Source organism: Orbicella faveolata, unplaced genomic scaffold, assembly GCF_042242905.1.
Source record: "Orbicella faveolata isolate gen_17 unplaced genomic scaffold, um_ofav_v1 contig_47, whole genome shotgun sequence".
Lineage (NCBI taxonomy): Eukaryota > Metazoa > Cnidaria > Anthozoa > Scleractinia > Merulinidae > Orbicella > Orbicella faveolata.
In genome coordinates, this window is record NW_028301577.1 from 23590144 (window position 1) to 23602474 (window position 12331).

Here is a 12331-nt window from a genome sequence, read left to right on the forward strand (position 1 = left end):
CGAATTGCAAAATAACTCCCGCATCAGAAATTGAAAGTGAAAAGTAAATTGTATCTACACATTCAAAACTGCATACAGTACACTCCCTTTCATGTTTCAGACGAAAAATATGGAATTAACTTTTGCCGGAAAAAAAGGAATGCTCTCTATCTTTCAATTAGGTTTTTTTCCGTTAACCTTTAGTAAGAAACAAAATTTCATGATAGATGGAGACTTAATTTTTTATTTTAAGCCTTATAAATATTATACTGTTTTCTTCTTACCTTATTTTGCTTAATCAATCAATTTGGGTGAATTTGGCCTTACTTGGAGCGCAACAGCAGAACTTACTTTTCGTGATCAAGTTTGGGAATATTTCAATGAATCGTCGCTTTTGATCGGCGCAATCGTAAGCGGAGCTCGGCAGCTCCAATGAAAACCCATGAATTACGTCAGTTAGAGCACGTGCTCGCTCATGACTGGTTAAAAAGCGTCACGTGCCAACAAGTCATCCCACAGCCTTAGCTGGGATATCGGAAGCCTACCACAAAAGGTAATTTTGCGCGTTGTAAAATGAGCAATCAACTCAGAGGAATTTGTGGTAATCTCATTACGAGATCGTAGACTTGTATCTTTGGGTGATAATGGAAAGCCTTAGCGCCTTAGTCAGAGTATGTGCTATTCTTCGCGAGTAAATAGCTAAACAAATAACCAAACTTATCTAGCCAAATTTTTGGTTTAAATTGATCAAATCGAGTTTGCGTGCCCGAAAAATATTCCAGGGATATTGCACATAACAACCCCATTTGATCCCAAACACATTCAGAGATATTTGTTCTTTGACCTTATCTCTTTCTTAAAATCTGTAATCATTATTGAGTTTCGCCTCCTAAACGTTGTTCCTCACTCGGGCAAATATCGGCGCAAATTTTTTTGTGTCGAGAGGAAGCTGTTGTTTTGCCACGCGGCTTAATAAAGTAATAGTTCGTAGGTGGGTTTGTATATTCTTTTGAGGGGTTAGTTGTGGGTTCAGTATAATAGAAAGTGCGTCACCTATTATAAAGATATTTCATTCAGCTACTAGATCGATCGCTACGCTTTATCATCTTGCTCAAAGGGCTGCAAAAGGCAGTATAAGGAAACTGCGTCAGCCGCCTTCGGGATATTTCATTTATAACGATATCTGTACTATATCATGTTTGGGACAGAGGCTAAAAGAAGTTGCGGGAAGTTGTTCTTGCTATAAGGAGTTAGTCTTCGACCATCATGGCAGCGTAAGAATTTCTAATCTTACTGTCGATAGGAGTGACTGTCCGAGTGGTTGTGGACGATAGGATTAGCACTCAAAATGGCTATTCTGATACTAAAGAAAAAAACAGTTAGGCTTGAAACTGAACTAAAACTCTTAAAAGAAACGTGTATTCTAATATTGAGACTTTCTTATCGTGTCAGAGGACAAAAGTTTTGTTCTTCTTTTTTGACGATAATTTTCAGGCTTGACAAACACCTCGACCGATTTTTTGGAAAAGGGTTACCTCTACTGTTCTACTTTTCAGCAAATTTTGCATTTGTTAGAACTATTTGTGAGGCTATAAATAACTGAACAACTTTAAAATATTGGACTATTGAAGCAGCAAGGCTCGTCGTGAAAGGGCGAACATGCCAGGAATGCGCACACTTGACGGTTCTAAGCACAATAATTATAGAACGAAACAAAAAGAAAGAACGAAAAGCTGTAACTAAACATCCAAACCTCCACTGCTAAGGGACTTCTAGACTTCTTGATCTCAACACCCCCCCCCCCCCCCCCACCCACCTCCATTAATAGACACCAATTTAGATCCTCTTTAGTAAACGTGATAAATACTCTTCCATCCCGAAACAAAGAAAAAAACACATCTATTTCGTGGATACAACCCCCAGCCCGTTTCCTCCCCAGCCCCTACAAACGTCAATATCAGATCAAGGGCTTTGATTTTATTTTAATAAGTCGATTTATTTTTCTTTCGAGGATTAGCCTAGAGCCGTGTCAATGTTACTCAATTTTTTAGCCAAGATATAAAACTCTCCTCATTTATGTGTCTATTAACGGTTCCTTGTTGCTCATTCTCGGTGAACAATACAGGACGTAAGTCATTTCGTATTTATCCACGTATGTTAAGATTAGACGTACTCCGTGCAAGGACTTGTTGAACACCCACATGACAACAGGGTCTTTTATTTAACAACATTGACACTCGTTAAAGACGTTTGAGAACCACTTCACCTATATCCATTTATCAAGCTGGCGGCTTCGCAGTATCGTGTAAGCAACGTTTTTATATCGGGTCCCGTCCACATTACGCCGGAGAAATTTGAAAACGCAGCTTTATTATTAAGGTTAGGCCTACCGTCCACACTAATCCGTTACGAAAACGGAGCTTTTCGAAAACGCTCTTCAAACCGGAGGAACTCGCAACCGCCGGCTTTGCGTTTTGGTGTGGACGAAAAGCATTTTGAAAACGGAGCTTTTGAGAAAACGATGACATCACCGTGATAAGAATGTGAGTTCATGCCCGACTTTACCTCAAACACAAATCCAAAATGGCCGATGATTGTTGCGCTTTCATATTTCTCCAGCGTAGAGTGAACGGAAAACATGAAGTGATGCGTTTTCAGCGGGAAGACGGTCGTTTTCAAATTTCTCCAACGTCGTGTAGACGGGCCTTAGTCTACTTTGCTCAATAACACAGCGGCAAGCCAGTGATTTTTCTTTTTCGATCTTCAGAGGTACGTAATGGTGGTTCCACAACGTGCTTCCATTAAAAGCACAAGTGTCTCTTTTTTAATTTTGATTTAGACTATTTATTTCAATCTATCAGAATAGGATTTTGTACCATACTGAGAGTGGTCGTTGAGCAATCTAAGGGAACGGAGTCAAGCGCAATTAACGGCTTACGAGTGCATCTAAAAAATACACATTTCACTTAGTTATACACTTCTTTAGTATAAATCTACAAGCGTTCTGTTACGAAAGCTCAGTTCTCTTATCGGCTACCGACGCTACCCACTATCTACTCTGTTGCAGATAATGAGTATACCAGCAGTGTGCGGTTGTTAACACAGAAATCTCGAGCTCATAATCTAGTTGTCAAAGAGAATGATTATATAAAATGCTATTAACAAAAATGGCGGAGAAACGTTAAAAAAACTAGTCTCTTTCCACAGGCATGTCGAGTCCTGTTCGGGTTTATTCCTTTTCGTTGCAACTTTTAGATTCCTTTAATCTGGAGACATATCCTGGTTCTGGGGATGAGGAAGGAAAAAAAAAGAACATTTTGTGAATATTATGCTCGCTTTCTAAGTATATCGAGATATCTTCAAATGTGTTTGGTAAAAAGCTTTTACCAAAACGTACGCAGCGCTCAGGGTGCATGTTTTTGGCATTTCAGAGTAAAGTATGTGTGAACATTAGATTAATTCTTTTACTCATAAATCTGAAGCCACCTAGGCACACAATGACCGATAGCTCGAATAGAACTCTATCAAATATATATCACCCTTCAGTGGGTGTATGACAGAAGCAGCCATATTCATTTTCGGGTTTTAGAATGCAGTCAGCGCTTCTCTTCAAATGGTGAAAGTGTTGAAATGTCGTTGTTTATAGTAATCAATGCGAGCTATACCAAGCTAGTTCACAGACATGCCACTCAAACTGAAAGAAACAAATATATCAACTAAACATAATAGACTATGATGGAAAATCCCAGCTGGCGGGAGGCAGACCAGTTGGCTATTCACAAGCATGACCGAGGAGTTGAACTAGGGTCTGCCGAGAAACAACTCCAGCTTAGTGGTCAGAGCGGGACTTAAATCCGCGACCTCCGGATTTCAAGTCTGGCGTCTTAACCACTCGGCCACGCTACCTCCCTTGTTAACTGATTCGACAGTTCTAATACCTTCCTTTCCCCTCACGTCTGAAGACAGCAGTTTCATCGTCTCTCGTATGATCGTAACAACATAAATACATCTTTTTTATCCTCACCTTCTTTCCACAAATTCAGGTTGATCGATGGGATATCATCACAGTGAACCACATCTGTGCTATTTTCAAACACTCTCGGCTGAATTTCCTTCACATTGTCTGAATTATCGCAGATAATTTTTGCAAGCGAGCTTCCTTGTCTGATGGAGTCCAACTGCTCCAAGGTGAATCCAGTGTAGGGGTCGTCGCGCTCGTACCAGAAGCGATCCCCGAAACGGTACCTCTGGAAGGTCCTGGCGATGATACAGGTGAAAGTCCGTCCCAAAATAGACCCAGCCTGCGGATTCTCGCTAATGCCTCCAACATATAAATCAATATCTCGAAGAAATGCGTCAATGTTATTGTAATCTCGGACGTAAGATGATTTAATCCTCGCTACCTGGCTTGGATCGATGTCCGCAAGTAGATCGTCAAATGTATTGGCAATCCCGCCGCACTCCACTCGAAAGTCGACATAGGGTGCTAAGCCATGGTCTCGACCGCGCTGAATGTTAATGGACAACAAATCTGCAACGACACCATCCCCAGGTCCTGGCATCACTAGGCTCTCGTGTATAGCTTCAGCAAAGTTTCTACACACACACACAAAAAAAAAACAAATGGTCATTTTCGTAATGCCTATTGCCTCTGCGTTAAAACTAGTCTCGTGCGAAACCATTCTTATGAAAAGGTGTTCCACCTACAGCTTCATTTTCATGCAAATAAAACTCTTTATCATAATGATAGGACTCCTTTTATAACAGAGGTACAAGGTAACTCGGAAACTGTGGCCTATTGATACTTATTCAGTTTTACTCAAAAGAGACACGTTGCCTGTTCTCACCAGAGATCAACTAACCTCGTTATATTATGAAGTATTGGTTTATGTCCGCAGTTTTGTTGCGTATATTTCTAGGCGAATATCATTGATATTTCAAGTTTTGTATTTACTGCACGCATAATTGGCGATATCTGAGTGGCAATTGTTCATCTATAGACAAACTGACCGTACCTCTCATTGTTTCTCTTAGTTCTGCTATTTTATTTCAGTGTTTGACGGGGCGATGAAGTTTAAGAATCTTTCTGATTAAGAATACGTTTTCCACCTCGAGGTACGGAAGACTGTTAATCTTAGCAAGAGATTATGATGATTTTGGCTTGTTCGATATAATTTTAGCCATTCAACTTTTGCTTCAGTTCCTCTCTGATGTTGCTTTGCAGGAATCTTCGGGGTAATTGCACCCGCTTACCTCGCCACGCCCCCCCCCCCCCCCCCGGCCCCCAACCCCCACGCAAATTTTTTTTTTTTTTTTGCCTCATCTCTAAACTTTCTTTAGTTTGTGTATGACGCTGGAAAAAATGCTCCTGCAGATACTGCCAAGAATAAGTGATAGGACTGCAAAAGCTCTGATAGACTCTCTTTTCTCACTGAAGGCCACCCACTTCTAAGAAGTCCCTACAACAATTTATTAAAAAAGTTCTTCTTTACCCCACCCAGCCCCTTTAGAAAGTTGTGGCAGAGATTTGGTCAGTTTTTTATACAAATTTGACATTAGAGGGTTAAGACACTGCTCCTACTCTCTCTGCATGTAAAGCAGTTCTAATTTGCACTTACCTATCAAACTGTTGGGCTTGTTCTCTGACTAGCCCCAAATTTAAACCGTCGATTCCATTGTTCTCAAGTTTGTACAGAGAAGATGGGTCAAAGAACCTGGTGACGCTAACCTCACCCAGTCTTTTAAAATATTTGCTGAACTGTCCAAACGTTTCCCGAATCAGCGAGTGGCCCATCCTGAAAGCGGCTGAGGCTAAGGAATTGAACGTTGTTGCATCCATGTCTGAATCGTAGCCTTTAAAAAATTTGCCTCGCGGCTCCAGCAAAATACCGTTCAGTCTCCGCTTAAAAAAGAAGAAGAAAGGAATGATCAAAAAAGGTTTAAACTTAACAGTCAAGAGGGCCGGATCGCAGCAGAGCGAATTTTGTTTGTATAACAACGTGTAGCGCAAAATGAGTGCGACTGCAAGTTTCAAAAACTTGCCAATTTTTTGCGGATTGCCAAAAATTTCACCAATCTTCAAAGAAGGCAAAGTCCTGCCTCGGAGGCTTCCAAACTTTTGCAACACTAACAATTTTGTGCAGTTTCACCATTAAATTGTCATATTACGCGAAACATCTTTAGATAAGACTACAGCGGAAAATAATTTTCATCGGTTTGTCTAGTTTGGCGAGCGCGATGGAGGAACAAAAATCATTTTTTACCTCGTCCATCTGGCATTTTTCACAGTTATTTCAAAGGAAACGAGGAAAATCTTTAAATTCGCTCTAATGCGACCCGGCCCTTAGAAAGCAAGGAGAAATGCGCTGCTTGCGGAACTGATACAGAAGTTCTCTAAATTAACATATATAGTTTATTAATAATGGTATTCTAGTCGCTCGTCTATGTATACATTTGTTACACTGTTACTTTGCTTCCGTTGACTTGTAGTTGTTACTATTGTTTAATTACTTGTACCTCTTGCAATATTGTTGTCAACTATCGTTACTTTTTTTTCTTTCTTTCCTTTTTAATACAAACACTTGCCCCGCCTCGATTAGTTCTGGAACTAGTTGCGGGGGCAAGCAAATCTTGTAACTGTATATAAGAAAAGTAAAGAAAATTAAAGTCAAGTCAGGTTAAGTTAAGTTATGTTAAGGTTACTTCAAACCTTCGCGGGGCTACATTGGTCGATATTTTTTTGGTCAAGAAAATTTAAGTCCACGAAGCTCAAGTTTGCATACTGTGAACGCTAGGGGTTCTGTTATTTCATTGGCTCGCGGCTTTTCAAGTTGATACATTCCTCTGTGAAGGCGTGACATGTTTATAATTAGATACCCGATTAATTCGCTGGAACGTCAGTCGGTCATTTTGTAGTTGACGGCCTCTGCCGCCTTTGGAAAGCAAAATCCAAAACAAAACATAATTTTATCGAATTCTACATTTTATAACCTTTCTGTTGATCTATAGTTTGTGGGGGTTTCCTTGAAAACAGCGCGCGTACGAATTTTTTTCTGGAGTACACCCGCGAAGGTTTGAAGTAACCTTAAGGTCATTACCCAGTATTGCATTGCGCATCCCTACTGCGCATAATTTTACGCGTGATTAGCGCCCGCGCATTAAAAAATGGCGGCTTTTTCTTTACAGCTGGACCTCGCCATAGAGGTAAATCGTCATTTTCTCGCAAACGAGTATGGTGACCTATCATTTTTTCTGTTGTTTTGAATTGAGTAATAAATTTCTCTGTGTGAAATAAATATGGACAATTCTCAGTGTAGAACAAAAAGCAATCGTCGGAAACGTCGGAATTTAGCAAGCAATCGTAACTACAATCATGGTGCTATTATAAGGATTTATATGGGTATAAACAAGGTGCTGTTGCTCCTAAACGAACATAGGGACCCCTCATTTTTATTTGAAAATTTACGTTCCTATAATATAAACAATCGATAGGCAAAGTTTCACAAAAATCTCAGTGCAGGTTCTATTTCAGCGGAATGACCTTAAATGCTTACCACGTGATCACTAAACAATATAGGAAGCCACTCGTTGTACGTGATGTGCTGAATGTGAGCGATCACGATTTTTCGTGCTTCCTGGAAGAGTCGCTCATCGTTCCATCCTGGGTTAAGATTGTGAAGAAATCGAGCGATTCGATTATGTTCACGTGTAAGAAGGATGTGAATTGTCATCAATGCTGCAAAAAAAGGAAGTGAGAAAATTAAGAGACTATTAATATCATTATCATTATTATTAAGATGTTATCATGCATGAGAGCAACTTGATTATTAAAATTATGTTATTAACCTTTGGAAAGTACAGCATTATCTCCTAAACATCCTTCTGTGGAAGTTAGTTTTTTAATCAACTGTTTTAAAGGAGCTCAACTGACGTTGCCTTAAAATTGTCTAAACACCGAGTCGCGAAATGTTTTAATGCTATTGATTAAGAAAGATTGCGTGACAAGCTCGGCAAAAGAGTGTCTGCGTAGGAGCTTGGTGTTCACTATGATTCAGATCATTTACGCCCGTGAAGTAGGTGCGCCTTAACGAACTGACTACTCATAGCGCGCACAATTCTTTGGTCTTGTTACAAATATGTTAATTTTCAAACAACACATTTTACATATTGTACATACTGGGGTTCTCGTTGTCTCTAAAATCGGCAAAAAGGAAACACGGTTTAACGGAAGGCCTTGGAGATCTGCAAAACGATCCTGGATCAGCTGGTGGAGAGATTGGCATCCTATCGGAGCTAGGCACCGGCAGGGGAACTACTCGTAATAATCCGAGATTTCCCTTGCGGTCTCGGACCGTCTCCGCCTCTTGGCAATTGACGCCATAGATATTTGATCCATCCATGTAGGACGAGACCAGGTTGATCTAGATGAAAAAGAAAAGAATAAAAAAGTTTTGTCCTGGGATACTTGATTATATTATTCATTGCGTCTAGTTCAGCTCTTTGGTTTTGTTTTCTCTAGTTGTTTTTTGGTTTTTTTTTTGGTTTTTTGCTTTTTGGTTGTTGTTTTTGTTGTTGTTTTATTATCTTTTAACTGCTATCGACTAGAACTATTTATTTCAACATACTTTACAAATGAAACTTCTGATACTTTATGATTTAAAATCAAAAACCACTATATATAGTTTTTCGCTCGATTTATACAGTTTATTCAAGCTCTCTATATAGAGGACAAAAGAACCGATGTTCTTCTAATGACTCCCTGCACCTAATTTGACAATTTTGAAATTTCATATTTTAGTAAAAAAAAAAAAAAAAGACCCACAATAAAAATACCTGCTCGCCATACTTCTGTGCTGATCTTGAAAGAGGAATGCATTGCGCACTTAGATTGTTCCTCAATCGATCATCAGGGTTTGCCTGTGAGATTGAGATACTGACACATCCGGGGTTGTTAGTGGGGCACGGTTCGTTATTGGTTCCACATCCCTGTGTCTGATTGGACGCAGTCAGCGTGAAGTCATGGTCTATGAATGAACCCCACGCCATGGTCATATGAGTGAAGTTGGGTGCCGCGCCTGCGTTTTCGGACGTGCTCAGAAACACGGTGTTACTGATCGTTCTTGCGTTCTCCAGCAGATAGGGTTGAACCACGGACGCAAATCTAGGATCCTGACCGTTTTGGAAGGCAGGTGGAACAAAACGGACAAACTTTGACCCAGCGGATCCCTGCGCTACGTTGCACAGGTTATTACAAGAGCCGTCAAACGTGCGATACCATCGCTTGAAGCACGCTAGTACCTGCTTGAGTGGATCACAGTTCACCTGCTTAAGCGTATCCAATACTAGCTGTGCAGAATTGCTAGAACTCGACTGACGCACTTCGTATACGCCAACAATTATCACAACCCCGAGGAAGAAGCTGAAATAAAGAGAATGATAAGTACTGATTAACACGAGTTAGAAGTTAATTTCACAGGCTCACACTACTCTGACCCGCAGGTGGTGAGTGTGTGCTACGACACAACATAGAAGTGAAATAGAAGAAACACAAATAACACAATTTTTATTGTCATTTTATACACAACCTCGTCATTTAGAGTGGAGTTTCTTGTGTCAAACAGCTATGTTAAAACTAGTTAAAGAACGATGTAAAAGACTATAACTATATTCTATCCCTAGAAGTTCAAGGAATAAAAAACTAAATAATTGCCACTTTACCTTAATCGCTGCATTTTTTCTCTTGAAAGTGCCGCGTTCTACTCTGTTGACCAAAAAAATACGTTGAAAAAATACTAAGAGTTACTGATAAATACGTTTGAACGAGGCACCCCCCGCCTTCCCCCCCCCCCTCCCTTCTCCTCCTACTTAACTGTCCAAAAGTAAAACGGGTCGCTATTCTGCTATTAAAGTTAGTAGGCCAGAAAATGATTACTTTTGAGCTCTACTGAGACGAAATTCACCTCGTATTTTGAAGCCCTTTACAATGACACTTTTAAGTGAAAAGACGAATGATAGCTAGCGATTATAATTATCACGCATGTACGAGAATGATGTGAAAGAGGAAAAAGTTCGGCGATGCCAAACATGATTTTTTAAAACCTTATTTAAAGTTGCTGAACAATTACAATCTTATAATTAATTTGTTATTTACGTTACACTTAACTCCGTAGATTTTCTTAGTACATGGTTATTGTCAAGCACCGTAAACATGAGCCTCAGTGGTCGACTCTGGCTTGGGAGATTGTGAAAGCACTTCTCGAGTTATTGACAAAAGTAAATTACTCCTTATCGTAGCCATCGAATACAGGAAAATCCTATAAAATAAAGATATCGTACCCCTACCCCGAAGAGAAAAGACAAGTTACCTGTTCCTTCCACCTGTAAACCTGACTTGAAAATCCTTTGCCAGATTAAAGCGACTCGGCCAACTGCAAATCCGTCCTCTCTGAAACAACCTGTTTGTTTTGGTTTAGGGTGAGGTTTGAGTGGGTTTCTTTTATGCTAGCTTAAGCTCTCATTACCACCTAACTATGTGGCAAAAAATTGTGCTTTGTCACTACAAATAATCAAGAAAAAACAAAACACTTCTGATGAATGTCAAGCAAATATCTGAGTGGTAATGAAGCAATTCGCGGTTTCTATGAACAGGAACTTTGTGGGCACAATTGTCCTGGGCAACGCGGTAGTTTCGAGGACGGTACGCCTATAATTGTCATGTTTGTACATTGTTTCCGGTAAATCAGTCGCGACCGTGATCATGGCTCATTGGAAACCCTGACATTAGAATAGCTAGCGTCATGATAATACGCAATGCCAGAATCACGTGTTTCGGTGGAAATGATAGAGGTGTACGTATGTTTAAGCTTTGCGCCACTTGTTGATTACGACACCGAAGGCTTGGTGTGCGTAACTGACCATATCTGAAATACAGCATACTATTAGTTTTCTAAGCACTCCATAAGATCTGAATTTACTTAGTTTTGACTTTGATTTTTTAGCTACAGAGGAATCCCTTAGCTTTGAATTTGATTTTTTAGCTACAGAGGAATCCCATCAATCAAGCTCTTAAAGGCCATCAAAGTCTGCTAGCAATCATTTATTAGTATTGTCGCCCATTTGGGGGGGGGGGGAAGGGGGACGGGGAAGGGGGACGGGGGTGCTAAATATCCTCTATCTAACAATTTTCTACCTGATATCCCGGAAAATCTGTTCTAAACATCCTTTATGCCATTATTATTTACAGTTTCCGCTGAACCTTCGAGCAATAATGGCAAAAAAAATCCTCGTAGCATTGTAATTTTTTGAACAAAGGTACGAAGAACTTATCCAGACTTTCTCAAGCTGACCCCAGGAGAGAAAATTGAACTTAAAGTTATTCATATTTCAATTAAAAAACGCAATAACACACGCGCATTCTTACGAGGTTTGACATTAACTTTTTCGAGGATGTTTGAGAATTTAATCGCGGGGTCACTTAGAGAAATGAACTAAAGTGAGTTGTTTTAAATAGCATTCCAAAAGTTACCGTGTTGTGAGTAGATTTTTGGAAAAAAATAATTTTTTGCACTTGTTGCTCGAACTTTGAGCGGAATCCGTCTTAAGTTTTTATCTAAATATCTCGTGGGCTTGTGAGGTGGTCGAATATTGGGTAAAAAGTGGTATGTTACTGCCTCACAGCAAAAGCAAAATATCTCGAAGGTACCGTGAGAAAGTGGAACAACAGGCCTATAAACACGTCAGGAAAGTTTGCCAGCAACGTTTGCTATTCGACGAGTACATTAAAACTAATATGTTTGAAGTCAAAATGCATGTGTTGTATGGTGTGTAACATCTGTTAAGATCGAAAGACTTTTCTGGAAACAAGATACGAAGCAAGCATATACAGGTGAACTCAGCATATAAATTATTAAACTTCTTCGTTTCCTTCCTGTTTGATTGGGTTATTAGACCCATCGGCAACCATATCAGATAAGAAAGTAACAATATCCACCAAAATTCAAGTGATACTGAAACTGCGAGGTCCACTCTCTCGAGACTGAATGTGCTTGTATGAGACGAACAAATTCATTATATGAGACAAAAAAGAAGTGGAAAATCAAAGTCAGGCTTGAAACACTTCTGGAAACTAACCAAAAACTCGCCTTTTTTCATCCAGCGTGATTAAATTTAGGCAACGCGCACAAAACACACAAACCAAATACAATTCATCCGTGAAAAGCAAACGAAAGGTTATGCAAATTATTAGACGTTTACCTTTAACCTCTACACAAATTAACTAAGCACTTTGATGCTTACTTCACACAGTTAGAACATCAACATTTTTATTAGAAAGATTTGCTCAAAACCTCCGAAA

General features: G+C 39.7%; 1 protein-coding gene across 1 annotated transcript; it reads right to left on the minus strand.

The window, feature by feature from the left end:
* Nucleotides 1-1936: 1936 nt before the first annotated feature.
* LOC110060919 (salivary peroxidase/catechol oxidase-like) lies at nt 1937-10638 on the minus strand. The gene is made up of 8 exons (XM_020767725.2): nt 10344-10638; nt 9697-9739; nt 8812-9397; nt 8156-8399; nt 7533-7714; nt 5598-5881; nt 4004-4575; nt 1937-3264 (listed from the first exon to the last, which is right to left on the minus strand). Exons 2-8 carry the CDS (start codon nt 9708-9710, stop codon nt 3209-3211), a joined length of 1938 nt encoding a protein of 645 aa, XP_020623384.2. The 5' UTR covers nt 9711-9739; nt 10344-10638; the 3' UTR covers nt 1937-3208.
* Between the last annotated feature and the right edge of the window lie 1693 nt (nt 10639-12331).

Excerpts from the sequence above, each read along its gene's own strand:
- LOC110060919 (XM_020767725.2), bottom strand. Across the intron at positions 8,400-8,811 it reads CACAGAAGTATGGCGAGCAG|ATCAACCTGGTCTCGTCCTA; the intron begins GTATTTTTATTG and ends TTTTTCATCTAG. Across the intron at positions 4,576-5,597 it reads CAAGCCCAACAGTTTGATAG|AAACTTTGCTGAAGCTATAC; the intron begins GTAAGTGCAAAT and ends GTGTGTGTGTAG.